The 27,803-nt window shown below is 41.3% G+C and overlaps 1 protein-coding gene across 4 annotated transcripts in view; it reads right to left on the bottom strand.

The window, feature by feature from the left end:
* Positions 1 to 27,803, bottom strand: part of Antxr2 (ANTXR cell adhesion molecule 2) — a 140,393-nt gene that overhangs the window by 98,311 nt on the left and 14,279 nt on the right. For all 4 annotated transcript variants that reach the window (XR_010057380.1, NM_001398916.1, XM_039092655.2 and 1 more), the window contains exons 4-8: positions 21,446 to 21,527; positions 20,851 to 20,958; positions 20,625 to 20,693; positions 19,759 to 19,839; positions 1,899 to 1,959 (exon numbers count right to left, since the gene is read on the bottom strand). Coding sequence is in view for 3 of the 4 variants with exons in the window: in NM_001398916.1 (NP_001385845.1) it covers positions 1,899 to 1,959; positions 19,759 to 19,839; positions 20,625 to 20,693; positions 20,851 to 20,958; positions 21,446 to 21,527 (401 nt within the window). In the remaining variant the exon portion in view is untranslated. The remainder of the gene's footprint in view (positions 1 to 1,898; positions 1,960 to 19,758; positions 19,840 to 20,624; positions 20,694 to 20,850; positions 20,959 to 21,445; positions 21,528 to 27,803) is intronic.

The raw sequence follows: 27,803 nt of genomic DNA, 5'->3' as shown, positions 1-27,803 counted from the left end.
GATGACCTCTTGTCCCAAAGGCTAACTGAAGCAAGAGAAATGTTAAAGAGTTGATCTGAACAAATTATGATTTAGGAATTGGGCAACTCCAAGCAAAAGGTAGTTTGGGAGCCCCATCCAAAGAAAGAAAAAAAAAATCAGCAAAGCTCTTCTAGAAAAAACATGGAAATAATGCACCTATATACACGTGTACACACACACACACACACAAACAAACCATGCACACACCAAACACACACAGTCACACACACACTGTCTCCCACACCCACACCCACACATACAAACTTCACACACACATACACACCACACACACACAAACACCAAACACACAGTCTCATGAACACATACATACATACACATACACACACACACACACACACCACATACACCAAACACACACACACTGTCACACACACACACCAAACACACACACACTGTCACACACACACACACTGTCACACACACACACACTGTCACATACACATACACAAGCCCACACATTCACATCATAGATCCTGTGAGAAAGCTCCTACTCTTCTGTTGGTTGAACTTCAGTTCTGGGGTCTTCTGTTTTGTTCCTATTTTAAAACATGTATTAAATGCAAAGCTCAGATTTTGTTGAGGTTTCCAGACCAGGCAAAGGTCACTTGTGATGCCTAAATGGTCTTTTATACTCAGAGTTCCTTCAGTTTAATTCACCCCAAGACCCTTCTCTTTCCAGACTTTTATCTCCCTGATGTACTCTCATCAGCTACTAAAGCAAAGCCTACAGGCCACTCTCTGTTCACCATGTCATCAAAGGAGATTTACTTGTATGTTCTAATAATGTGCATGGAAACCTAACATGTAATTCAGTAAAAGCATAGCACTGTTGTCAGATGAACAGGATCTAAAGGACAACGACTTACATATACTGAATCTGTGAACCTGCCTCTGCCTCACTTTCTCCATCCGCAAAATGGGATTATACAACTCCTGGAATAGCAATGTTAAGGTGACTAGATAAGACTCTGTATTCAAACAACACAGTCTGGAAGGCTCAAAAAGGAGTGTCATCAAGAAAACCTATTATTTTAATATAGTTTCAGCTTACTTGTCTACGTTTTTCCTAGAAAACTAATGACCCCCATCCTTAGAAAAGGCCCCAACGCTCTGCAATGCCCCTGTACATGTGTCCTGCTCATGTGATCACGTCTTAGGGAGCTGGGGGATGCCGGGCTAGAGATTTCCGTTAACCGAGATGTTCTGTGACAAATCACACAATATATCTCCCTTCTCCTTGTTCAGGTGGGACATTCTTTCCTTTTCTAAATAAAGCTGTGCTACAATGAACTCTAGGTCAACTTGAGGAAGGAAATCAGCTGGGGACAAGCAGACCACCTGGGCAAAAGGAGGTGGGGACCTGAGCCGGCTTTGAGAAGCAGCTGATGAAGCCACCTGCTTTCTTCCTGCACTCGGCCCCTAAGTCACTGGCAGCTACGAGAACACAACCAGGTCATTAGAGCATGGAGCTCCACAGTTTCAGATACCACCCAATCAGGTAAAGGGTTCTATATGTTATTTCCTTTGCCATAGAAAAGGTCTCAGACACGAACTGAATCCACAGAACATGGTAAAAAGCCTGTCACACAATATGCTCATTATTTAAAATAACATTCGAATCTCAAAAAAAATTTGAATTTAAAATAGAAATATTTCAAGGAATTAGTTAAAAATTCTCTCTCTTTCACACACACACACACACACACACACACACACACACACACACAAAGATGCCAAAAAAAAAAAAGTTAATTTTGCTATTCTCCTTCCAACATGAGTTTCAAATCATATCTTTTAGCTGAGGCGGGGGAGAAAAATAATTTCTTACATGGTATTTTTAAATTCTAAACACTTACCCCCTACACAGACACTTGAAGGACTCAATTCCAGGATTTCGGTACATGATTGAGCTAGTATCTGAAAAAGATAAACAAAAATGTAAGAATAAGCTAGGAGACGAATGTGAATCCTGCAGTTACTCGAGGTCAGCTCCCTATAGCAAAATATGTCAGACAAAAGTCAATTCGTCACTACCCACAGAGCTACAAAACTCTGTGTAAGCACTCATGTTGTCTCAGGATCTAATCTAACATTGTACATGGCAAAATCCCTATTTTATCAAAGTAAATCCAGACAAACACATAAAAGCTGAACGCTGTCTCAGAGTCCTATAGCCTTGAGTATGAACAGAACTAAAATTTCCTCCTATCAAAACCAACGCTATCCTTCCCAGTCCGGCCAAAACAAGACAGCAAATCAAACCGCTGTTTGTTATGCTTTCCGTTTGGAAGTTCAAAGATCACCAACCCAACCGTAACAGCTTCTTTATTTGACAATGTGTTCCTAGTCCATTTCCCAAGCAAAACTCCTAGGGGACACAACTTCCTCGCCTGTATCAAACATCACACTTGCAGAACGCAGATCCCTTGTGAAAGCTAAACAATTATTCTCCAACGCGGTCTGGGTTCAAGCATGCGCAAAGCACTGAATCAGAACCGCTCCACTTAAGGCGCTCCGAGACACAGAAACTATGGCACAAGGCGCAAAGCTACAACTGAGAAACAATGAAGTAAGCTGTGCCTGACGGTCGGTCACCAGAGTTCTGCCTCTATTTTTAGAACTCCTCTGCGCTGCGTTATCAAAGTCAGACAAAGTCCAGATGGCCTGTGATCAGCATTCCGCGCTCTTCGTGGAACTTGAAGACAGACGAAGTGCAGTGGTGGTCACATCCCCTTCTTGTAACCAGACAGGACGGAAGGCCCGCAGCAAAAAAAAAAAAAAAAAAAAAAAAAAAAATGCAAACCTTTCCTGTGTGTTTTAATTACAGAGGAAATACAGACACTCAGCATCTAAAACCTGTAAAATCACGGACCTATCCGGGTTGAATGTGCATCTGAATAGGAGACATTCATTTGAACTTTTGGAAGTTTCTTTCCCAATGACTACAACTTTTCACATAACAATTGGACTGAGTCTTCGGTGATTACAAACCTCACAAGATTTTATATTTGAAAGAAAGCTACCAAAACTCTTGGATAACAACACTGGGCACCAATGATAAAATCCAATATGCCCACCGTGGAGGGGTGGAATTTCTAGTGAATAACGCCTTTAAATATTTTCACAGAATTTGGATAACAGACTCTAAAGGAGAAAACTTTTGTGGGTTAAGACTAAAGTAAAAACATTCCAACTAATATAAAAGGGCCCGTTTGATATAGTTTAAAAAAAATAAAGTTGGCAACAGCATGTAACAGAATTCAGTTGAATTTGCTGAATACTGCCTCCCTTCTCCAGACCTTGAACCTTATGTGGAGAATGGAACTTGCTTCATCCATGAGAAGATATTAAAAATCAATCAATCAATCAATCAATCAATCAATCAATCAATCAGATTCCAGAGCAGAACCACCCCAGGATGAACATACTGCTTTGTACATATAATGTAACCAAAAACGGTTTAGGTTGAAAAAAATAAACTAGAAATAATGCTAAAAAGGTTTCCCTAGTCATCAAGCCACATTGGTACACATATAAAGTCAAGACAGCTTTTAAGAAAGAGCCCTTCTGTAAATTGTGAATTTTACAAACTCGGGATGATATAATAATTTGAAACAAAGTTTACCAAGATCACTTCCAAATGGCGAACAGTCAGACAAGGGGCCAGTAGACAAGAATGAGAGAGTTAGTACAGATTTAGAAATAAAAATGACTTGTAAATTTGTTTTCCTCATCTAGAAATTACCATATTCTATACTAAGATGGCAATAACCAGACACCGAATTTAATGTTGGGATGTAGTTTACATGTAATACTTTAATCGGTAATCACAATTAAAGCATAATGGTTCATTTTTAAAAGATCCACTGTAAAAGAAGTGACCAATGAGAAGCTCAAAGATGTTAAAATGGAGATCTTTTGGGTAAGGTGGTCAACTAAAAGTTGCTTCTGCATGAGCTAGTAAAGAAGAAGCAGGATAGGGAAAACACTAGCTCTGTTCCAAAGAAAGGAAGAGAACAAGAAAGCAGGGAACCTTCAAGACTGTGGATGGGATATCTAAAAAGTATAGATAAAAACGCAGTGGCTCGTGGAAAATACCCAGACTACACCCTGCAGTCACAGAGATGCCTGGTGGGGACGGAGAGAGGAAAGGCAGAAGTTTCTCCAAAGCATGAGACTCGGGGCCCTGGGGAAACGCAACTTGGATTCCAACATGTGCAGGCCTAAAAATCAAGATGATTTCGATGAGACAGCAATTCCTCCGGCAGATGATTCCACAGAGACACAGAATCATTACTCTTGCACTCGGTGTGATTCAGAGAGAAGGTGGTGGGCCAGGCAGCATCTTGAGAGAAAGCTAATATTTGAAAGAAAACTCTCCATAGGGACCAAGGATGGGGAACACTCACAGGACAGGGAGTTGGAATTTAATCTGCTGTTGGAATTTAATCCCAGGGGAAGTACAGCTTTTGGATGGGGTTGTAGGCAGCTGGAGGACTAGAAGCCCCAAAGCCAAAAAACAGTACAGCAGGAAGCTGGGCTTAGGAAGTAGAGCGCTGAGGAGAGGTAGCTGCCCCTCTTGGCTTCCTGGATCAGGTCTAATTAGTTACAAATACTCCGAATTTGGGTCCCTTGGAGCCTAGAAGCGCAGTGGAAACAACCCACCACTGGGACCAATTACCCGCTAGTCATTGTTGTAGAACCTAAAACCCTAAAAGCTCCTCTGGTCCCCTACAGCCACCCAGGGGGTGGAGGGTAGATAAAATGTTTAGGAGATCATCCCACTTGTACAGATCTCAGTGTGTAGCTTTTCCCATCCCTGGTGGATCTGGGAAACACCAAGAGAAAACATTGAGTACCTTAGAGAGCAGTGGGAACTGTAGCGCTCAGAAGGGTGAGGGAGTCTACACAAACAGACTGCAAAAGCGTGAGCAGCCCTGGCACTGCTATGAAAAGAAGGGAAACCATGCAACTGGAAAGTTGAGACCCCCAAAATACAACGCCCAATCGGAACATCTCCAAGTACAACTGATACACGGCACAGAGACGCAATAAATACGAAAAGGCAGAGCATCGGGACCCCTTCGACACAATTCTTCAACTACTGATTGAAGACATCGAAATCAAAAACCCACTCCTAAAAATGTTCAGTGAAAAGAAAGAGAAAGCAAAGTGCCAAATTCACTCTCCAAAGTCAGTATTGCTCTGAGACCATAAAACACATACACATACACAGAGAGAGACAGACAGACAGACAGAGACAGAAGAAACAGACAGACAGACAGACAGACACAGAAGAGACAGAGACAGAAGAGACAGATAGACAGACAGACAGACACAGAAGAAACAGACAGACAGACAGATAGACAGACAGACAGAGACAGAAAAGACAGGCAGGCAGGCAGACAGACAGACAGACAGACAGACACAGAGGTCTGTAGACCCATTTCTCTGGTGAACACTAACAAAATTCTTACAACCATACTCCTGTGAATAGTTTTAGAATCACACATATGAGGCTGGGGAGATGTCCCAGTGGCTGTTGGAGCACTTTCTGCTCTAACAGAGGACCCAGTTTCCCAGCACCTACATGTTGGCTCACAAGCGTCTATAACACTCCTTCCAGGGAAGAGGAGGCCCTCTTCTAGCAGCTGCCGGCACCAGATATGCACATGTTACATATGCAGGTACACATTCATATATATGAAACAAAAGTAAATACTTTTTTTAAATTATCACAAAAAAAACCCCACAAATGTATTATGACCAAGCCAGTCTTACCCCAGGTGAGAAATACAAGATTGGTTCAATAAATTAATGAAACACAGAGAGACTTAAAAGGCAAAACTACTTTTGAGACTATATCAATGTCTCAGTAGATATAGAAAAGCCTTGACAAAGTTCATCTTCCAGCTTGATAAAAGCTCTTAAAAACAGGAATAAAAAAGATAGACTCACATATACTAAAGATTATGTACAATAATTTTCCAGACAATATGATACTAAGTGGAGAAAAACAGAAAACACTTTCCCCAACATCAGAATGATGAGACAAGTGTCCATTCTCAGTGTTTTTGTTCGATACAGTACTCTAAGTCTGAACTAGATCAATAATGTGAGAGCGAGAAAAAAAATGGAATACAAACAGGAGAGGAAGAAACCGGGGTATTCTATTTGCAGATGACATGATCCTGTAGATATGACAGCCTAGCGACTTTAACAGGAAACACTTAGATATTATAAACACTTGCAGAAAAGTCTCATGGTATCAACGGAACACAGACTCCTCGGCAGCCTTTCCATGTGCCAATAAAAGCATTCCCAGGAATGAGACAAGGAAAATAGAACATTCACAATAGTTTCAAGGAAAGCAAAATGTTGGAAATAAACCTAACAAAAGAGGTGAAGACCTCTATGTTAAAATTATTAAGACGGCCATGGAAGAAACTGAAGAAGACACTTCCCAGGGCTCCTATGTTCACGGAAAGGAAGTAGACATTGTGAAGACTTCCGTTCATGCAGCCAAAAGCGATCTGCAGATTAACTGCAAACCCCATCAAAATCCCAATAAAATTCTTCACAAAAATAGAAAAATTAATTCCAGAATTCCTATGGAACGATCTAGAATAATCCCTGACTATTGAGAACAATGCTTAATGCACAAAGTAACCATGGCAGTACCCCGATGCTCTGTCTCAACACTCCAATGTACTACAGTGCCTTAGGAGCTAAAGCTGCATCGTAGTACCATGAAAAGAAAGACAAATATGCAAGAAGGCCAGGACAGCACAGACATTCTGCAGAGCTGGCTGCAGTCATCGAATTTTTGACAAAGATATTAAAATATATATATTTTGGAAAAATGGCACCCGTCAATAAATGGTGCTGGAAAAACCAAATATCTACCTTATTATCTATCCCTATCAGGGAATGAGACTCAGTCCATATCTCTCACACTGCACAAACATAAATTCAAAATTAATCATGGACTTTAATGCCTGAATGCCTGAAACTGCTAGAGGAAAACACCGATAAAGAACCTTAAGACAGGGGTTGGGATTTTAGCTCAGTGGTAGAGCGCTTGCCTAGCAAGCGTAAGGACCTGGGTTTGGTCCCCAGCTCCGAAAAAAAAAAAAAAAAGAAGAAGAACCTTAAGACGTAGGCCCAGGCAAGTTCCCTCTGAAAAATAATCTAACAGCATAGAAAAGAACTCCAAGAATTGGCAAATGGGATTCTAAAAAATTAAAAAGCATCTGCACATCCCAGGAAAGCATCACCAGAATGAGAAAAATCTTCATAAACTACACAGCTCACATGGGTTTAATATCCAGTCTATATAAAGAATTTAAAACTTGAGCACCAATAAAATCAGCTCATTCAATCAATGAATGGGCTCCTGGACGGAATAAACAGTCCTCCGTAGGAACATACGAGTGGCTAATAAATGTGAAAAGTACTCAACATCCTTAGCCATTAGGGAAGCACAAATTAAAAGCAGTTTAAATTCCATCCCACTCCAGTTAGAATGGCTGTCATCAAGCACACAGGGAACACACAATAGAGAGGATGGAAAGAAAGAACCAGTGCCTGCTGCCTAACTGTCCCTTCACTCTTGCAGTCAAGCGCATCTGCCCTGCCGCTGTCATTACTGCTGCTGTATATTTCCTTGCTGGTCTCAGAACCCAGCTTCTTTCCGCTCTATGTCCTAGATACCACACACCTGCACGCACAAATACACATGTGTGCGCACATGCATGCATGATTGCGTATACGTGCACACGTGTAACAAGTTAAAATGTGTTCTTAAGAAGACACACTAAACACAGAACTACTACATGACCCAGACACACCACTCCTGGATATATGGCATGAAGGACTCCAGGGCTACATACCAGAGAGACATTTGTACTTGAGAGGCAAAGGAGGCATCTCTGAGGTTTAGGTCAGCCTGGTCCAGAATAACTGGTCCATGGCTACACAGAGAAGTCCTATCTTGAGAAACCAGATAGATAGATAGATAGATAGATAGATAGATAGATAGATAGATAGATAGATAGATGGATGGATGGATGGATGGATGGATGGATGGATGGATGGATGGATGGATGGATGGATGGATGGATGGATGAGAGATGTAAATTGCTGATGGACTGCTTACAATGTCCCTTACAAATGATAATTGCTGATTTTCTGTTGATTCAAACTAGCTTCATAAAAATTCAATACACTACTCATACAATTCAAAAGTCGGAATGCTATCCATAGCTTGCGAAATTGCAAACATTAATTTTATGGAATTTCTCTGTTTGAGGAGGTCAAATGGAAGAATCAGGTAAGGCTGTTCACTCCCTGCTCAGGGTGAGTAGCAAGGCCAGATGCAGTGCGGTGAGACAGCTGTGGAAGCCACCCGCTGGCCTCCTTGAGGGTGTAGATGTTTGGCAGAACATGAAAGCAAATGACACTACTGTCCCTTCTCAGTGACCCAATTTGGATGAAGTATCTGTCGGAATGGTCTTTCTCCCTGGGCACTACAGGCAGGTTCCAAATTAATTTGGATTAAACTTCCTTTCCTCCTCATGCACTGTCAGGTTGCAGACTTTTAATATAGGCCAGGTTCTTCCCTAGCTACCAAGGGGCAGACATGTTCCCTGAGAGTAGAGCTGGCACAGAACCGAAGGTTGGGAACCAGGCCTTAGTCAGAGCCCAGCCATTCCAGGAACTCCACTGCCCACAATGAGCACATTATCTCGTATCCTATTGACACTCAGGCCTTTATAGCCACCGATTAATAACCCAAAATAGCCAAACATGATGACACTGTTGCCAAGCGACAGTCACTTTCAGAGGGAAAAAATAGCTCTTATGACATATCCAAAATATGTCTTGTATATATGACGTTCTGCATATTTTGATTAAGATCATTTAACTCCCTGAACAAGTCTATATATTAGAGGTATGTTGTAGTATCTGGTAGGACACACATAAAGCAAAGACCATATTATGAGCTGAAAACTATATATGATGTAGTTGGTTTTTTCTGGTATTTAGGACAACATTGGGCTGTTCGTGACAAGCTATACTTGGGATAGATACCCAAGATAAAGATTAAGCATGAAATAAATTAATACGGAGCATGAAGTCAAATCGTTACTTACAACCTGTGGTGTCTTCAAAACAGGATAACAATGTAAGAAATGGCTCTGTACATTATGATTTGAAAATCAAATATCCAGTTTGGGAATTAAAAAAAATCACCACCTCTCAAAAAACCAATATGAGCAGATTTAAAAGCCCATATATTTTTCCTGTTTCTAAATAGCCTATTCCATAAAAATGTGCCAAATAATTTTAAACAAACAGGATTACCCTATGTTTAAACTGTGACCTAATGTAAAAAAGTGTATACAATAATTTGTTGTAAGTATCACTTGCTTGATTAATATTAAATAAGCTTGACCAAAAGCAAATACATTGCTGGGCATGGAGTTCCAGGACTTTCCCAATAAAAAGCACTGGCGTTCTGGCTCTGAGACAAGTAAATGAATACAGAGTTTCCCAGTTTGCTCTCCATTGCTGTACTAAGAACAGCTGCAGGAGGTAGAGGGGGTGGGGTGGGTGGGAGGAGCTTGCTCACCTAGAGGCTTAGGGTCCTTGCTGACAGGGGTAGGCAAAGGAGATAAGGAGTCAACAAGGAGAGGGCGGGAGTCAGGGGAATTTAGCAGTTCTGAATGGCTAGCAATCAGGCCTCTTCTGCAGCTCTTACTAACAACCAGGGCAAACACAGACAAATGATTATCCAAGTGGTACAGGCTATGTGTTTGGTTTTTCGTTACATGTCCAGGGTTACAAGATCAGTTCCAACTAGAAAATACAAGCAGAACAGATTTTACTCTCATCATTAGACCTAGAACTCTGATTTAAAGAATCTAAAGAATGTCTCCAGAAACCAATACATTCATTGTATGACAGTCTTCTTTTAGGCTGCCAGCGTTTGCAGTTTTTAAGCAAAAGCAGAAAACACCTAAACCAGTCTTTTTATAAATAGCAAATACTTGTACCTAACCCCATTACTATAAGTTTCATCGTCTATGCTATAAAATAGGAAAGGTTTATTTAGTCCATCTATCTCATTTCCCGAGTTTTATTCCTCCAGGGGTGTACCTTGTATAACAACCCCTTATCTTTGAACTGCATTTCAGAGGGCTCCAAGCCTATAATTGAGCAGGACCTTCCATCTATAACCTACTCTCCTGGCCAGTCAGAGTTTGTTGATTGCTTCTGTTTACCCTGCATCAATTATACTGCTTGGGTTTGCTGAGGGACAGATACCCCAAGCAGATTCCTAGAGTAATGGCTTCATCTGGCTCTGTGCGTACCTGTGCTTAATGATCTTCATGGCATGGGGAAGACTGCTAAATAGTGGCCAGATAAAGTAAATTTTAGGATTTTCCTAAAAAGACATAAAATTAATCATAATGCAGAAAGTCCCCAAGATTGCAGCATGCAGAGACCGAGATGCCTCCCCGGTTTTCCCTAGGCCAGTCTGGTGGAGGCATCTTATCAATCAGGCAGTCTGATGGAGGCATCTTGTCAATCAAGGTTAGTTCTTCCCAGGTGACTCCAGTTTATATCAAGCTGACGTATAAGTAGCCAGCACAGAATATGGCGCTGTGTTCCTGGAAATATTCAAGTCATTTGAAGTCATATGTAGTGAAAATTTATTTGTACGGATTCAAATTTCTACTCAGTAGTACTCATGAGTCATGGGCTCAAATGCAAAATAATAAATCAAAGACCAAAAAAAAAAGAATAAAATAGCAACATTAAAAAATCATGCATTTAGTCTAATGCTATCTTTTGAAGAGAGTCTTTAAGGTAGGATGTATAAAAAGAGAAAGGGTATTAAATCCTATTTGCAGAGTTTTCTGTAGTGTTTTGTTTTGCTGCTATGTTTGCTGCTTGTTCGTTTGTTGTTTGTTTTGTTTGTCTTGAAACAGTGTCTCCTGAAGCCCAAGCTAGGCTATGAAGCCGAGAATGACCTTGAACTCCTGAGAATGACCTTGAACTCCTGAGTATTGCAGACCAATGCCCAAGGGGTGGAATTACAAGAACGTACCACCAGGCTCAGTTTTCTGAGCTAATTTTTCTAATAACGTGTGCATGGTGTGTGCATGTGTATGTATGTGTTCATGTGTTTGTCCGTGTGTGTGTCTGGGCGTAGGGGAGCTATGGTGTGTACATACACACATACGGGGGTACCCTCAGAGGCCAGAAGAGGGTATGAGATCTCCTGGAGCTGTAGTTACCGGCAATACTGAGTTGCTAAATATGGATGCCAGGAACCAAATCCTAGTCCTCTGAAAGAACAGCAAACACTCTTAACCATCTTGATTACGCCATTTCTCCATCCCCGTATTTTAAAATATCATGTCCACATAATCAGATTTTTCCCTGCCCAAACTGTTCCCTTAGATCTAAATTCACATATGACCCGCATTCTCCAACATGCTCATACTTCTATTAAACACCCTAAAAATAGGGGCTGGAGAGATGGCTCAGAGGTTAAGAGCACTGACTGCTCTTCCAGAGGACCTGAGTTCAATTCCCAGCAGCCACATGGTGGCTCACAACCATCTATAATGGGGTCTGATGCCCTCTTCTGGTGTGCCTGAAGCTACAGTGTACTCTATACATAAAATACATAACTATATCTTTAAAAAAAACACCCTAAAAATAATCATCTAGCTGATTTGCATAGAACTCACTGACAGAGGATGATCACAACCGACTGACCACTACTCCTGGCAAACACATGCCACCAAGTATCAGAAAAGGGTAATAACAGAGCTTATAACAGCAAGCATTTTAACCTTCTGACTTGCTGAGCAGAAGGAAGGTATAAGGCTGGATCCCAAATACTAAAGGTTAAAACCAAATCTTGCAAGAGAGAATAAATATCACTGAGTGGTAGCGGTTTTAAAGTCCCAGCAATGTGAAGCTTTGATAGGTAGCAATCCGTGTGCACAGGGCAAGCAGTCACACAAGTGGACAAGCTCACTTATGCTCCTCCCTTCTGTCCTTGTGGTTTTAGGATCCGGATATGTGACTGATGTTTTCTCTATGGTTTCCAGGCATCCCTACCAATTATATTTTCTCTAAGAGGTAATATTTCAATAAAAAGCAATGTTCTTCACCACCACATGCATTGGGTGTTTTAAAGACACCAGGTTCTTGCGAATATCCATCACTCCTCAGCAGAGCATACAACCCTCTATCCTGTTCCTCAGTGCGGATTCTCTCTTCTCTAACAAGTTAGCCAGTCACAAAGGCCTAAGAGATAAAACGCTAAGTAATTTTTATCTGGGAAATCTAGGTTAGAATCCCTGCCTTTCACTGTTCTCAACTGAGAATGACGTATGCCCACAGTTCTGATTCTTCACTGTTGGAAAGTAAGGACTGGAGACTGGAGATCCAAGAGTGGGATCAAAGAGCCTGGTTGTCCAGGAGGCTGGACTTCATGGCAGGAACAGAATATGAGGCAGGGGGCAGCCTTAGGAGAGCTGGTGTAATGTAAATGTACTATAAGGGGCCATGCCCCGAAGAGCCAACACTTTGAGGGGTTTTTCTCCCCTGCTCACTAACCCACTCCAGCATGCATTTAAGCAGTCACCATTTCTATTTCTAACCATGGTCTCTAGTGCAGTTATTTGTTCTGGAACCTAAAGACATAGACACTTCTGTAGGTGCTCTGGGAACCCTACCAGTGTCCTAGTTACAGCTAAAGCAACTGTAAGTTAGCATGAGGCCAGACGCCAAAGGCCAAGAGACATGAGGCTTCTCTGGGACACATAGCTAGGGCTTTGTACCAAAGCACTTCCTAGGACTACCCATCTCACCAAGGCACGGAAAAGGGAGCGGACTTTGAAACAAGGTTGTCTTTTGTAGGTCGATGTCATTATGCAAGTGAAGGCAGGTACAGGATAGAATGAGGCCTGTCATTGGACGAGAAGGAAGGATGGGCAGGAGAAAAGTTTTCGAGAGGAGAGGGAGCAGTCAAGAGAACATGGCGGCTGATGTTAGGATTTCTCTGTACACATTTACAGGTTGTTGTGACTATTAAGGGATGGATGTGTACAAGATTTTGTGTGTCTAGATGAGCAAATTACATCTTATCTAGGTGGGCGGTTTATATCCTTATTAATCGGTTGTAAGTTTATTGTGTGGATGTATTGTATATTGAGAATTTAACACATAAATCTGATTATGGGGTTATAGGTTTCGGAGTCATGATTTCATTGGGTTGTGGGGAGTGTGAGCAGAGTCCGTGACAGGAGCCGTGCTAGGCTATAGAATGCTTGGGGCTAGCGTGGCATGCAACACGGTCCAAGGAACTCAATGAGTGTGTCAGGCATGGCAACAACCGGTCAAGGGGACAGTGTGAAAGTGGCTGACAGAGAAACAGCTAGAGCGCTCGTAGCCAGAGTGGGAACTCCCAGGAACCATTTCTGCCGCTTTTCTTTTTATTATACCACAACACTCTTTTACTTCATTTCTCTTTCTGCGACTTAACATACCAACACAGAATCATCACCGAATCCTACCTTAGTACATCCACAGGCTTCCTATCACTTGTGCTTTGAAATCACGAGACGGGTATCGGTAGCTGGACTATCAACTTCAGAACCTAAAGAAACCGACTCGTAGCCCATTTCCACAGTGATGCACCTGTTATTTCTTTGTACCCAGAACTGCCCACTTCCAGGTTTTATTCGCTGAAAGTGTTCTCTCTATCCCTTCCACCTGAGTTTACACAAACATAAAACCGGTAAATAAAGCGTTTTCCTAAGAAACAGTGCTTGAAGAATCATATCGTTAGCACTTCCTACTTCTCAAGTAAAACGGTGAGGTTGGACAAGTCTGAGGGGCAGGCCCATCTTTGTATCTAGAACACAGAAAAAGTGTCATATTGAGGGCTCAGTGAGCGCTACTTTCAAAAACTAGGATGAGGCTTGGGACGCAGCTCAGTGGTAGAACACTTGGAAATGTTTGAGAGGGCTGGGCTTAAAAAAACATCCTTAGCATCGAAATGCACACAGAGACACACATGCATGCACAAATACACAGGTGCACATGCACATGGAAAACTACATACTCACATGCATATACATGCATGCGTACATATGCGTGCGCACACACACACACACACACACACACACACACACACGGAAAAACAATCAGATTTGGGGGAAAACAAGATATAACTAAGAGATCCCACTTGGCACTATAGTTTATACTCCATAGTGCACTGATTGCCTGTAGATTTTAGTCACTTTCTCTGCCTTCCCTTTTGCCCCCGGACTTTCTACTCAGTAAACTAATCTTCTCTCATAAACTAATGGACCCCGGGCCTGAGGAGAAGGTTTTGCAAGCTTAAGAATCTGAGCTGGTCGCAGAGCCCGTATAAAAAGCCAAGCGCTATGGTGGTATGTGTTCTTAATAAAAACATGGTGAGATGCAAGGCAGAGACAGGGGGATTCCTGGAGCTCCCTGACCATGTGTCCCAGTTGACTTGAACTTCTAGGCTGAAGAGGGACACTGAGTCAAACCCAACACTCGTGGTGTCGTCTGACTTCTGCAGGCCCACGCACACTCACACACACAAGCAAGGATACACACAGACAAGCATACACAACTATACAACGTGTAACCAGTGCTTGCACGTTCGTGTTAGCAAACAGATTGGTGTCTGATTCTGTTAGGATTACCTAATGCCATGAGTTTAGTTCTCTCCCGGACTATCATAAAGCTGCAATTAGTTAATTATTCAGTGTGGATTTAATTTCTAAAAAAAAAAAATGAAATTCCAACCAAGGTTTTTCTTAAAGAAAATGTTAAATGTACGTATTGTGCATCAAAGTACAAAAGAGTGTTTCATAAAGTGGACACTTCAATTTCTTCATTTTCCTCGTTGGGTAGAGAGAACTTAGGAGAACTGTGTTGTCTTGTCTAGAGTATCTTCGAACAACTTAAATGTGTCCAAATATTACAGAAGTCTGTGCTGTTTACTGATTTTTTTTCTTACCCAGAACATTTTTTTCATCTTTCTTTTCTGTGGACAATGCCTCCTTTCTACTGGAGAAATTGTCTACTCTTGCAAATAGCCCTTAGTGAATTTAGTGATCATGATAGCTCCCTATTAACCTAAACTTCAGGCCACTCGGACAAAGGTGAATATCTGACCTAAATAATACCGACAGAATACCTCAATTAACTAGGACAGTGTTCCGATCCAGGACCTGTGATCCTGACGCTGTCAAAACCAGTTACTTCCCAACAAGCTTACTGACCAGCATCCTGAAATTCCATTTCCAGTTTTGAATAAAACTTGTCAGCTTGGTTTCATCTTTCCTCAATCTTTACAGTTGTAAAGATTGAGGAACGAACATTACTAAGAACAGTTTGGCTCCCAACGCCAATCTTTATATTCCCAACACTATGAATGAAGTGGTATTTAAATCTAAGCTGTATAGTTTCTCTTAGAAAACATCTTTGCAATATCCTGCCCCGGACCATTGCCTTTACGTTCAGTCTTTTTCCAAACAAATTCTCCTTAATCACAGTCGTCCTGAATGCAGTGCACATGAGTGGTGGGACACAGTTATTCTAGGAAGCTAGCTTTGCACTGGATCCATCCCTTTAATCTTTTCCAAGTGACTCTTACTGAAACGAAACGCGTGCAAACAATTCCAAGTAGGGAAGCATCCATGATCCTATTTTGAAAAGTAAAACCAAGGGAGTTTCCACGAAGAATTTTTATATTTTGCTCTATGCTGTGAGTTTCAATCTGTGGATTTGTTTTATTATCTATATCTTTTCTTCCCCAACAACACATAATGAATCATCAGCCTTGAACTATGAGGTGTACTCACATGCCAGACTGACTTTTGGTAGTTCAAATAAAATTTCATCTTCAAGTACAAATCTTGCAATCACTTCCTCAAGAGACCAAACCAATTTTAATGACTATGATTTTTTTTTAAACAACCTTAAGTTAAAAACAAAAGAATCATGTGTTTGTGTTTGTGGTTGATGTAGGGGGGAAGAAGTAACCAAAGGGTGGAATGACTCAATTTTCAAATTTCCCAACCTTAACATTTAACTTGTCCTGCCATTTTCTAAGGAACATCCACACTTGGATCTCCTTTCTCGAGGTCAGTTGGATCCCTCTCTCTGCCGATGTCTTTTGTTTGGTTAAGTAAACTTCTGCCCCCTCTGTATAAGAAGTTTCCACTCTGCCTTCAGCTAGTTACCCATCTTTGGAGTCAAATGCCGATAGGATACCACATTTGACTCTCTTTCTGCTTCTCTAGTCCTATGAATCAGTGGCCTGTCATGTTTTGTTAGCTTTTACCCTATCCATATTTACCAATTTACTAGCAATCTAGCACAGACACCGTGATGACAGCATTGGAAGGGTCGCTATTCCTGGGAGCCCACGCAGCATGAATTAAAAATTATTCTTGACTTCATTCTGACCAGGGAAGACCATCTGTTAGGTGCTTCCTTGATTTGGTTTTATTCTGAACATGCTAAAAAGAAACCAACCCTTGGGGACTCTGAGAGTCCCTACCTTCAAAGGAGTATATTCTTTCCTTTATGATACCTGGCTCTAAGTAGCAATGAAGCTTCCTCAAACGAAACTGTGTCCCTTTTGTGACTGTGGGGTCCTGAAATTCCGTATAACTTTGAAATAGAAACTTCAGCTCTCATTACCCAGGATGAAACTGAGTCCTAATCCCATGAGCTGAAGATTCGCAAGCTGTGTTGGCCAAACACTTCACGCTGACTAACACACCATCTAGAAATCCTGGTTATGGTGTTATGTTGCTGAATCCAATCCTCATGTAATTATGTCAGAGAAAGCTTTCCTTGGTGGGATTTGAACTGAGCTCTGACAACAGGAGTAGCCGTAACTATAAACTAGTCCCTAAGACTTTGGCATACGCACTGCTGAACATCTTTCCTTATGGGTTGCCTCAGAGACAGATCAATCGCTCCATCTTCGATGGTTGTAGATCGTGGCTCCCTAGCTTCCCAATAAATGTCTTTAATCCCAGTCTATCTGCTCTCCAAACTACTTAATCATTTAATGAGCTACAACTCATCACTTCCATTCCACAGGCAAAGTTTAAAACTCAGGATCAATCAGAACACGTGATTGACTACGTGGGCTTCACTGCAACAGGGTGGAAGTTATGCCGGCTCCTCCTACTGCAACATCAGACTGTCCCCACTCTTTCACCATCCCTCACAAGGACAGCTTTAAGAGAGTGCAAGCACATGACCCCTTTCTAGAATTCACCCTACCCATTACTGTTGGAGGTCCTGCCTGAACCTTCGTGACCATTCAGCAGACCCCGGGTTCTAAAACAACCTTCCATTTCACTTGTGAAATGAAACCCATCCAAATCTGTGTAAACATTCATACTGTTAATCCATGTTTCCTGGAGATGTGTATTCTCCAAATTACTGAGCTCAGACCACTCCTCCCATCATGCCAGCTTTGTTCAGAGTTACAGCTACTCCTGTTGTCAGAGCCCAGGTCAAATCCCACCAAGGAACGCTGTCTCTGACATCACATACCTAAACGGTCTCGTCTTGATGCCAGCGTACACTGCATCCATGGTAGCATCCGACACGAATTGTAACCTTGGTCTCCTCTCCGCCCCTGAGGTAGCTACACCTCCTCTCCTCTCACTCTTCTGAGAGACTTACACGTTCTTATTGGTCCCGTTTGCTGGGCTTTATTTAAATACACTCTACAGTACAATGTCAGCCATTGTTTTTGGCAAAGCATAATGAATAGAAGAACGTCTTCTGTTTGTCCTCAGTCTGTGAAAGATATGCTGTAGCAAACGTGTTTTCCAAATAAGGCAATAATGTGTACTTATACAATTCAAGTTTAAGTGAACATAGGGGTTCTTATATATTCGTAGGGGCTGAGCGACTTCTGTCCTTAAAAAAATAAGATGAAGGATTTGTGCTGCAACTTATTTCTACAAAGAGAGCCACAACGCCATGCTATTGTGCCTTGGATGAACACACTAGGCGTTAGTGGGTCCAGACAGCCTATAAACACTCGAGCTTCTACCTGAAGGTCCTATAAGGTTTCCCCAGAGGCCTGACCCCTTGGGATAACAAACAGCTGGAGCTAACCTGTGCTAGCCTAGCACAGCACCCCTCAGCATCCTCCAGATGTAACTCAAGGGTCAAATTTTGTGCCTAAAATATGTGATTCTTTCTAATTCCTGCTGATTCTTTCCATATAACTTACCCAAGCTAATATCCACCAAGAACTGCACCGGACTTAAATCACATTCTAAAGTTCCCCTGGAGGGAAAAAAATAACTGTATTTCAATCCCACAACAATAGTTTTGGAAAGCTGGGCTGTCATCCAGAAGACTAAATCAATCTTCGTGTGCATAGAACAACAAAAATAAAAACCAAAGACAGTAATCCAGAGAGATCTTTATGCCCACACCCCTAAGCACAATAAAAATCTATTAAAAAAATACACGCCAATGATCAGTTTACTGGGAGTCAACTATTCATCCCTCTCCTTGGATTTTAAAATTTTACATCACACTGTTATTTACCCCGAACTGAGCCATAAAATCTAATTGTTTTTCACACTGCAATTTTTCCCTAAAAATCAAAACTAATAATCTACTAAAAAAAAAATCCTGTAATGATTTCATCTCTGTTCTATACTGCATTTACATTTCAGATGTCCACGAGATGTGGCTGAACCAAGTCGTGTCTTCTCTAAAAACCCCATTAGTTCTTGTAAAGCCCCCAAACTACTAAAACCAGAGCCGATAAATCTCACCCTGTCTACCTGAGAACGATCTTCAAGGGGAAATCTAAAATACCCGAGCCAAATGTCGGAAGTGAGATGCTTCTCCCCTTTATAAGTGCCTAAAGATTAAAGGGAAAGATTTTGCTTAGAGAACATATATTCACTTGCAGTTTAGGGTGATGTTTACCAAATATCATAAATACTTAATAGCGACTGTTCCTCGTGCTTCTAGCAAAAGGCAGTAAAACAAGACATAAACCTCTACAGCAAGAGCTAGAGCTCGACTCCAAATTTCATTCCTCGCCTTCCCCGCCAGACCCTGCTCAGGAGAGCCCAGAGTCTAACAGTCACCAGGGAGGATGTTGCTGAATCCCAAACACAGATATTATGTGCCCCGGGAAAACGATTAATCACGGAAACGGGAGGAACAACTACAGTCACAGCCTGAGCCACCAGATCAAGTTGCCTGTCTAATCAGTGAACAGGACGGGAGGAGGCCGTCACCACGTATTCCAATCATTTTTTTTTAATTTCATGTTTCTCCTATAAAGCCTGCCGAAACTCTAAAGGTAGAAGAAGATGGTTAACTCCTCGATGAAGGGCCGTGGAGATGTCGGAGGTGATTTCCGAAAATCTTCAACTAGAAATCCCAGCCCAGGATCACAAAGTACAGGCGGAGGATAGTGACAAATCTCACCAACAAAGAACTTCAGATCGTGTGTCCGGTTGGCGCAACGAGCAAGGCTCACCCTCCTTTTGCTACATACTGCCCACCCGCTCCACTTGCGGAAATTGCTCCTACAGCTTAAAACACGTGTAAGGTTGCCAGCCCTCTGGAGCTCAGGGGCATACTTACAGAGTTGATGATCCCTTTAAGAGCTTGAAAACCGCCTTTGACGGGGAAAACTTGGTCCTTGGAGTCAGCAATTCTTTCCAGCTTTAGAAAGAAGATGAAGACTTAAGGGGAAGCTGAGACACACAGCTCTTTATGAATTTAAACTCACATGGCAAATTGTTTTGGTGACATTCATCCAAAAACATACTGCCTATAACTCATTCATCCTGTGATGTTTGTGTTAATGATCACACACACACACACACACACACACACACACACACACACAAATATAAACAATTAAAACTCAAGAACTAGAACTGGTGGTGAAGAGGCAAATTTCACTCCAGAAATACAACCATGAAATGAACTAAAATCAGTGGCCTCAAAGCCAAAGGAGTGTAGACATCCCATTGCTATCCAATAGCAGGAGAGTCTGGAATTTTAGACATTTACTCACACAAACTTGTAAAAGTAGGATGATTTGTTAAAAAAAATTAATAAAATAAAAAAACTTCATGGAAAAAAAAGGTTTATATAGAAAAAAATCTTAAAGGTTTCTAAATGAATTCTTCAAATTCCTACACAAGAGAAAAGTTTCAAATCAAGCTGAGAATTCTAGATAGAGGTATTACCATCATCTCACCAATTAAGGTAAGGGGATATTCACATGGTATTGATTTAAGCATTTATCTTCTTTTAAGGTCCTCACCAAATACATATTCGGTAAATTTATTTTTAGTTAGTTTTCCGTTTTAGGAGAGCTCGTGTTATGCAAAATCTCCATCTCCGGTAAGCATAAGCGGTAAAGCCACAGCCAAGGGGCTCATTTAAATATCTTTAAGGTGAGCAGGTGAGTTCCAGTCTGCAGGTGTGTCATAACTCACCTGAGCTTGCTCAAAATCAAGGACCCCAACACAGTAAACACTAGCGCCAAGTGACCTGGACTTCTTTGCCTGTGAAGAAACAAAAACAGAAGAGAGGTGGAGGGGGAGCCAGAGGGAGGGAGGGCATGAGAGATGGAGGAGAGAGAGAGAGATTCAAATGAGCTACGCGTGCACAGGCAGCAAAGTGCAACAGAGGGAGTGTACACAGTTTCAGCTTAGCACTCACCTCTTTCTCTGCATATGATGGTACCAGGCCATCCAGTTTCCCGTCAGTCAGAGCGATTATGATACTGGAGGTTTTCAAGCCTCCTGCATTTTGAATTTGTTCGTTCGCCTGAAAATGAAGAGTAAATACACAACTGACAATTGCATTTTCACTTTCAACCAGCGCTGTCTGTGGAGCTGAATGCTTAGGTCTGGCAAAATAAAGATATTAAGGGCTACAAAATAATATATACTTATGTGAATTAATGTACAAAACCAGGCACTTCTGTTAGCATTTTTATTAGAAATATGTGTGTACTCATATAAAAGAGTCACTACACTCGGGTTCCCATGATACAGTTTTTTTATACCTATGATTGATTGATTGATTGATTGATTGATTAATCTGAGACTAACCCCAGAGGGAAACAGACTTGTTAGGAGACAAGATGCAAAGAAACTTTGCCTACTGACACTCAGAAAATGGTGTTTTCTACCAGTCTTGTGTCTAGGATGGACTAAACCATTGGAAAAGTAGACATATACATGGAGAGGGGTTTTTCCTTATATAACAAGAAACCATTGTCTCCCCTAGTTCAAAATGTACGGTAACTTACAAGCTTTAGCCCCTCATGGATGTATGTCTCTCCCACGGGCTGAACAGCTTTTAAATCCTCCAGTCCTTTGCTGATCTTGTATCTGGAAAGAAGGGCATTGAGCAGAGACCTTAACAAACGCTTTCCGAATAACTTGTCCCCATTGGTAGGAAACCAAGGAAAGCATGCGGCCTGGAGTTCATACACTCCTCATAATCTCTATCATGTTCATGGGCATGTGGTGACTTCTGGATTTTAACCATGTAATCCTAAAGGCAGTAACAGGTCGTGGAATCAAAGCACACCATACCCTGGTGATCCAGGAACTATTGATGAGACCTGCTTTCTCACGTGAGAAGGGACATGCTTCCTCTCATACAAACAAATACAAAAACAAGCATCTCAGCCTCCCTACTGGTCGCGCTCACCCCACCTCCCCGAAAGGGAACATTGCCTCCTTGCCTTATAAACTCCTATGAACTCTTACAGACTAGTAGTTACCCTTCCACATAGAGAGCGAAAGGTTCTACTTCAGTCTCACCAGGTCTTACAACCTCAGGATTTCACTGTTAGGGCGACCTGTTCACACACTCCGGCTCCTGAATATTCTTTTGAATGTGGTAGAAACTTAATACAGATTTGACTAATGAAGGAATAAGTGAGTGGATAGATGAATGGGTGAATGGGTGAATAAATCAATGGATAGGTGGATGGGTAGTAAAAAGATAGATGGGTGGATGGACAAGAGGACAATGCACTCTTGTTAGAGATAATGTGAATGAGATAAGTAAATAAACATTTTCCTTTTCCTTCTCTTCCTCCTCCTTCATCACCTCCTCTTCCTCCTCTCATTCTTTTTCTTCTTAGACACAGTCTCACTGTGTAGCCCTGGCTGACCTAGAATTCATTGTGTAGACCAGGCTAGTAAACTCATAGAGACCCACATGCTTCTACCGCTGTTGTGCTAGAATTAAAGGAATGGATCACTGATGGGAGCCTGCCCAGCACCAGTTCTCTCTGGAAGGCAGCAGATAGAAGCAACTGTAGTGACTGGGGTCAAGCTGATAACAGACTGGGCCCAGTGACAGCGATGGGCAAATTACAGGGTCAATACTACTGATAGAACAAATCTTAATTATCTGAGGCTGACAAGAATGCCCAGCAAGAATCTCTGAACTCCTTTAACTCTTATGTGTGCATACATATAGTCACACAGACAGATACACATTTGGTAGCAGTGGGGAATTAAGTAAAGGATTAATTGTTAAGAGTTCCTTTCTCTTTTGCCCTGAGCCTCTCCCTGGCAGTCAAGTAGCTTGGACTCCTTAACTCTTCGTGAATCAGAGAGAAAAGAAAGGAAAAAAAGAACTAAAATCCTTTATACGGGCCATATGCACAGATTTACACACACACTTATACACACATACATTCTGGTTGGCCCTGACCATTGGACTCAATCAACTCCATAAGTATTTATGCATGCTTACATACATAGACATATACATATACATGTATAGATAGATAAACAGACTACTATACATACACATACACACACACATATATATATCTATACATACATACATACACATATACATACATATATATTTGGTGGATGGAACTGAGAGCCAAATACCATACATCTGTATTTGGTGGATGTATGGATGGGGTAGAGGCCCCAAAGCCACACTTAATTTCTTTTCTCTGGCCTTTTTATAGACAAAGTTCTTAGAAAATACTTCATAGATAAAATGTTACACAAAGGGGGAGTTGCAGAAGGATAGTGATATTAAGTTCAAAGCAGTGTTTCATTCCATAAGCTCATTATAAGTTCAGAACAACACTTTCACATGGCCTTGCTTTCGCATAGTACACACCTGTGGCTTCATCCTTGGACCTGACCTAGAATGAATGTTTTCCCTTGATCACAAATTTGTTCTAACCCTATTTCTCTTTTTAGTGTAATAATGAAAGCTCATTGCAGCCTTTAATATTTTATGAGGAATGGGCACATTCTATTCTTGACTCTAACTTTATTACATCTTTCTGGTGAAACAACAAAAACCATCTCTTAAAACTTTCTTCCTAAAATTACTTGAATCAAATCAGGAAATCCATAAAATCATTAATTCATCTAAGCAGCATTAATTCATGAAAGTTCATCTTTATATTGATCTGCAGGAAATTTGTTTAATAGGGTGGACGAATGCCCAGGAATCCTTAGACTAGGGAATAGTGATAAGAAAGGTATATCAGCTGCAAGATAAAGTCTCGTGGGACCTTACCTCTCAGAGCTCACCCACTGTAGACCATGCAAAAATGTTGGGCCATCTCCAGGAAAGTCACCTTAGCCCTAGCCTCTCTTAGATGGCTTCTGACAGATCACCATCTCCGGCAAAGAGTCTTTTTAATCATAACTGATTTATTGCACCAGTGAAAAATATCTAAATTGAGTATTCTATAAAGTTAATAAAAGCTATCTCATATGAATGAGTAGGATCCATTTTAGAGGTTTAAGTATTTGTATCAAAATCTCTTTTTTAAAAAAACCTAATAATCCTAAGAGATAAACTATTGTTACAAAAATAGTCCAAAATATATTCAATTTTTTTTGAGTTTTTGTTTTGTTTTGTTTTTTGTTTTTGCTTTTGGTGGGTTTGTTTGTTATGCCCTCTATGTTGGTCTTGAATTCAGTACCCTCAACTTTCTGAGTACTAGAATCACAAGCATGTGATAACCATACCTAGTTATTCTGGTGTTAATTTTGCAGAAAACCTTTTGTCTTGCTTTGCTTTTGTTCTTTGAGATAGGGTGTCTCTGTGTAGCATTGGTTGTCCTGGAACTCACTCTGTAGACTAGGCTATCCTCAAACTCACAGAGATCTACTTGCCACTGCCTCCCAAGTGCTGTGACTAAAGGCATGTGCCTACCAGCACCACTCAGCTTGAAATGTTCATTTTAAAAGTTCAGAGAAGATCTTCGTTTTAAAAACAATTCAACTCTTAGTTTTTAATAGAAGCAAAAAATGCTTTAAATGTAAATCTGGAACTATGAATAGCGTCAATAATATCCTTTAAAGAAACAGTTTATAGTATCCATATCACTGGGGATGACAGACAAAAGAGGTGGATTATAAAAATAATATCATCCTAACATCAAAGGCCATTGTGTGGGGTCTTACAAAGAACTCCACGTGAACATTGTATGTATGTACTTGTTTGTAACGTGTGGTCATTTCACATAAAATTAATAGGAAATATATTTAAATGTTTCAATAAGCCATGCACCAGTGTTTCACACATTTCAAAAGTCACTAATTGTATTTTAACATCATTAATGCTTGACTTAAAAAGCCACCTACTCAAAGCCTTTAGCTGATTTTACTCTTCTCTACTTTCTATCTGTAGCTATATTCAAATTTTACTATGATAAAACATAGTCTCTTATATTGTTTCACCCAACTAATTAGCTTAACTGTTCACATCTCGGTGAGACCAGAGGTTTGGTACAGCTGCCTCTGCCTTCTATTGCTGATGTAATCATTTGTTCTGAACCTGTTACTTAATATAATGCCTCTTGCAAAATAAATGCCTAATAAAATTTCAGTTTTCCATAGGATACAACCACAGTTCCCCAGACGACTCAGTAACTACCATAATGTATAAGTTTGTTTTGTGTAAATATTTATATTTGAGATCTAGGGAAACAACTTGAAACTGATTCTGTCTGAGTAGAGATAAATATCAAATACTTGGTATTTCTCCGAAATGAGTGGCAGTGTGTCCTCAAGCATTAATGTTTGCTGTCAAAGGGAGAGAGACAACTGATGTGCAAGCTTACACAAACAGAATCTGTGTGGTAAAAATAGCCCTCCCATTGGCTCAGGCCCACTCACCACTGCATGTAAAAGCCTGAAGCATGAGCAAGGCAGAGTAGAAGGAACCCACTAGTGTGGAATTCAGTCTTTTTCAGGCACTGCTAGTTCAATAGGGTAACAGAGAGCAAACACATCAAGGGTTTCCATCTTTAACATGCCTACCACCAGCATGCCCCTCCATACGGCACAGTGGTCTATCATGTTTGTGTTATACAACACAGGAGTAAAGTGCTCCTTGCCCAGAGCCAGAGATATGGGTATACATGAGGCAGGTGTAGGCCACCTACAACAGTATGTATCCAGTCTGTCAGTCGTTTTAGGGAAACTGGAACCCAAGCCAAGACGGGCCAGATAACAAGGGGCTTCAAACATGTAAATGTTCTGTCTCTCAGTCAGCAATCGAGAAGTAAAGAGATGCTGTAGATGAAGGACAGAAATCCTTATGTACATTCACGATGTTGGGACAGAGGACTGTAAAGGAGACTGGGGACAAGTGGGAAGAAATACAGGGTAGGAAATGGGGGGGGGGCTGTGAAGAGACGCCCACACTCAGGTCATCTTGAAAACTCCATTTCCTTGGGCTTCGTTGTAATGCTGTGTCAACTACTGGGAAGGGTAATATTGAAACCACATCAGTATTTGTTTGAAGCTGTTGCCTAGGATACTGCTATCACCCAAAAGCCCATGAGGCCCCACAGCTGCTGTCACCTTTGAGTACTTGCTAAGCACTTCCTCCTTTCTGCTTTTTACAACTGTGTCAACCCTTCATTAATCCCAAATGTCTATTCCTCTTTCTTCGCATTTATCAACGAAGATTATTTTCTCATAAAATATATCTTGATTCGTTTACCCTCCCTCTGATCCTCCCAGTTCCTACCCACCACCCTTCCCATCCATATCTACTCCTTTTCGGTCTCATCAGAAGAGAAAAGGTTTCTAGGAGCTCTTCTGTCAACTCTTAGCTTGCCCGGACTGACAAGAAGCCTGCAGTGAATGTCTTAGTCACAAAATTCTGTTAAGTTTTTATAGCTACCTACTTATCTAATCTTGTTTTCTAGGGTCTTACCTAGTTTTACGTGGTTTATTAATGTGATTATGCCCTAAGAAGACTCAAGTATGTTTTGGAATGGGGCAGGACTAAAATAAATACAAGTGTTTATTAAACGTCTATTTGTTTTTAATGGAGAACCACGGAACAAACCCCCATAATCAACTAAAGAAAGATGGAGGGAAGAGACAAAGAGGAAGGGGGGGATGGGGAGACAGAGAAGAACCTAAACACTGACTCTGACATGAAACATTGAGGTCTAGCAGGGTCACTCAAATGACTCTGCTGAGAAGAAAGGGGGGAGGGAAGTGAAGGGAAGTGAAGGGGAGGGGAAGGAAGTGAAGGGGAGGAGAGGGAAGTGAAGGGGAGGGGAGGGAAGGAAAGGGAAGAGAAGGGAAGGGAAGGGGAAAGGTGTATTATATTGAGAACTTCCTAGCTTACCTAATTTTAACACTGACCATATTTTTGGAGCCAAGTTTACCATTCAGTGCTCCTGGAGGGATCTGAACTAAACAGGGGAGTCTCTTAAACCATAGCTAGAGTTTCTAGAATGGCTGAGATCAAGGTGGACATAAACTGATAGAAAGAATATAAAATACCTTCAAAGCCAACCTTGTTTCCTCATCTGCAAAACATTTTCTTGACGGAGCCTTTATGGGAATGAATGGCGGATGCTAAGTCCTTAAGGGAATTAAGATCACTGAGTCCCAGCTCCTGTTCATCACGGTCTGTTAGAACATTTCCCTGATAGGATGACTCTGTTCACCTTGTTTATGCTCTTCCGGATTTCAAGCAGTGCTCAGACAAGCAAAGATCAAAAGAGGAAGTAGAGACCAAGGGGGGAAGTGCAGACAAAAGAGGAAATAAGAGAAAAATGTGAGCGGTTATATCAAAGCTTTGACAAGGGGAAGGTACCAGAGAAGAACCATGGCTTGCCCCCAAATTCAAAGGGTACCACAACAGCAAATGCAACCAACTGCAGACTTTAAACTCATGGTTTGAGACACCGTTCATATCTCAACCTGGCCTCAAACTCGTGATCCTCCTGCCTTAAACTCCAGGTGTATTAGGTCACAGTGTCTACAACCTTGTACATCTGTTAAAATCCATCTTTAATGGGCAGGTGCTGGCTTTTGTTCTTGTCACTAGCCCTGTAACAACTCTTGGTTAGCATAACAGTTATTTGAATAGACATATTTGTGTCAGATATGGTAAGTAATCTACAGATAGTTGAAGGCACTGAGGAGGATACTTGTGGGTTACATCCAAATACTAGTGCCCTATTCAAAGTATTTGAGCATGTGCGGGTTTTGGTATGTGACAGTGGTACTCAAAGCAATCCCCTCCACACATACTGAGGGCAGTTTGTTATGGCAAGCTATCTAATGAGGTAGGATGACCCGGGGGGTTGGAGTAAATCAGAGATGAATTGAAACCCTGGTTCTACGAGTGACACA

Source organism: Rattus norvegicus, chromosome 14, assembly GCF_036323735.1.
Source record: "Rattus norvegicus strain BN/NHsdMcwi chromosome 14, GRCr8, whole genome shotgun sequence".
Taxonomy (NCBI): Eukaryota; Metazoa; Chordata; class Mammalia; order Rodentia; family Muridae; genus Rattus; species Rattus norvegicus.
The sequence above is the reverse complement of the archived record's forward strand: the minus strand, read 5'-3'. Positions and strand labels throughout refer to the sequence as shown.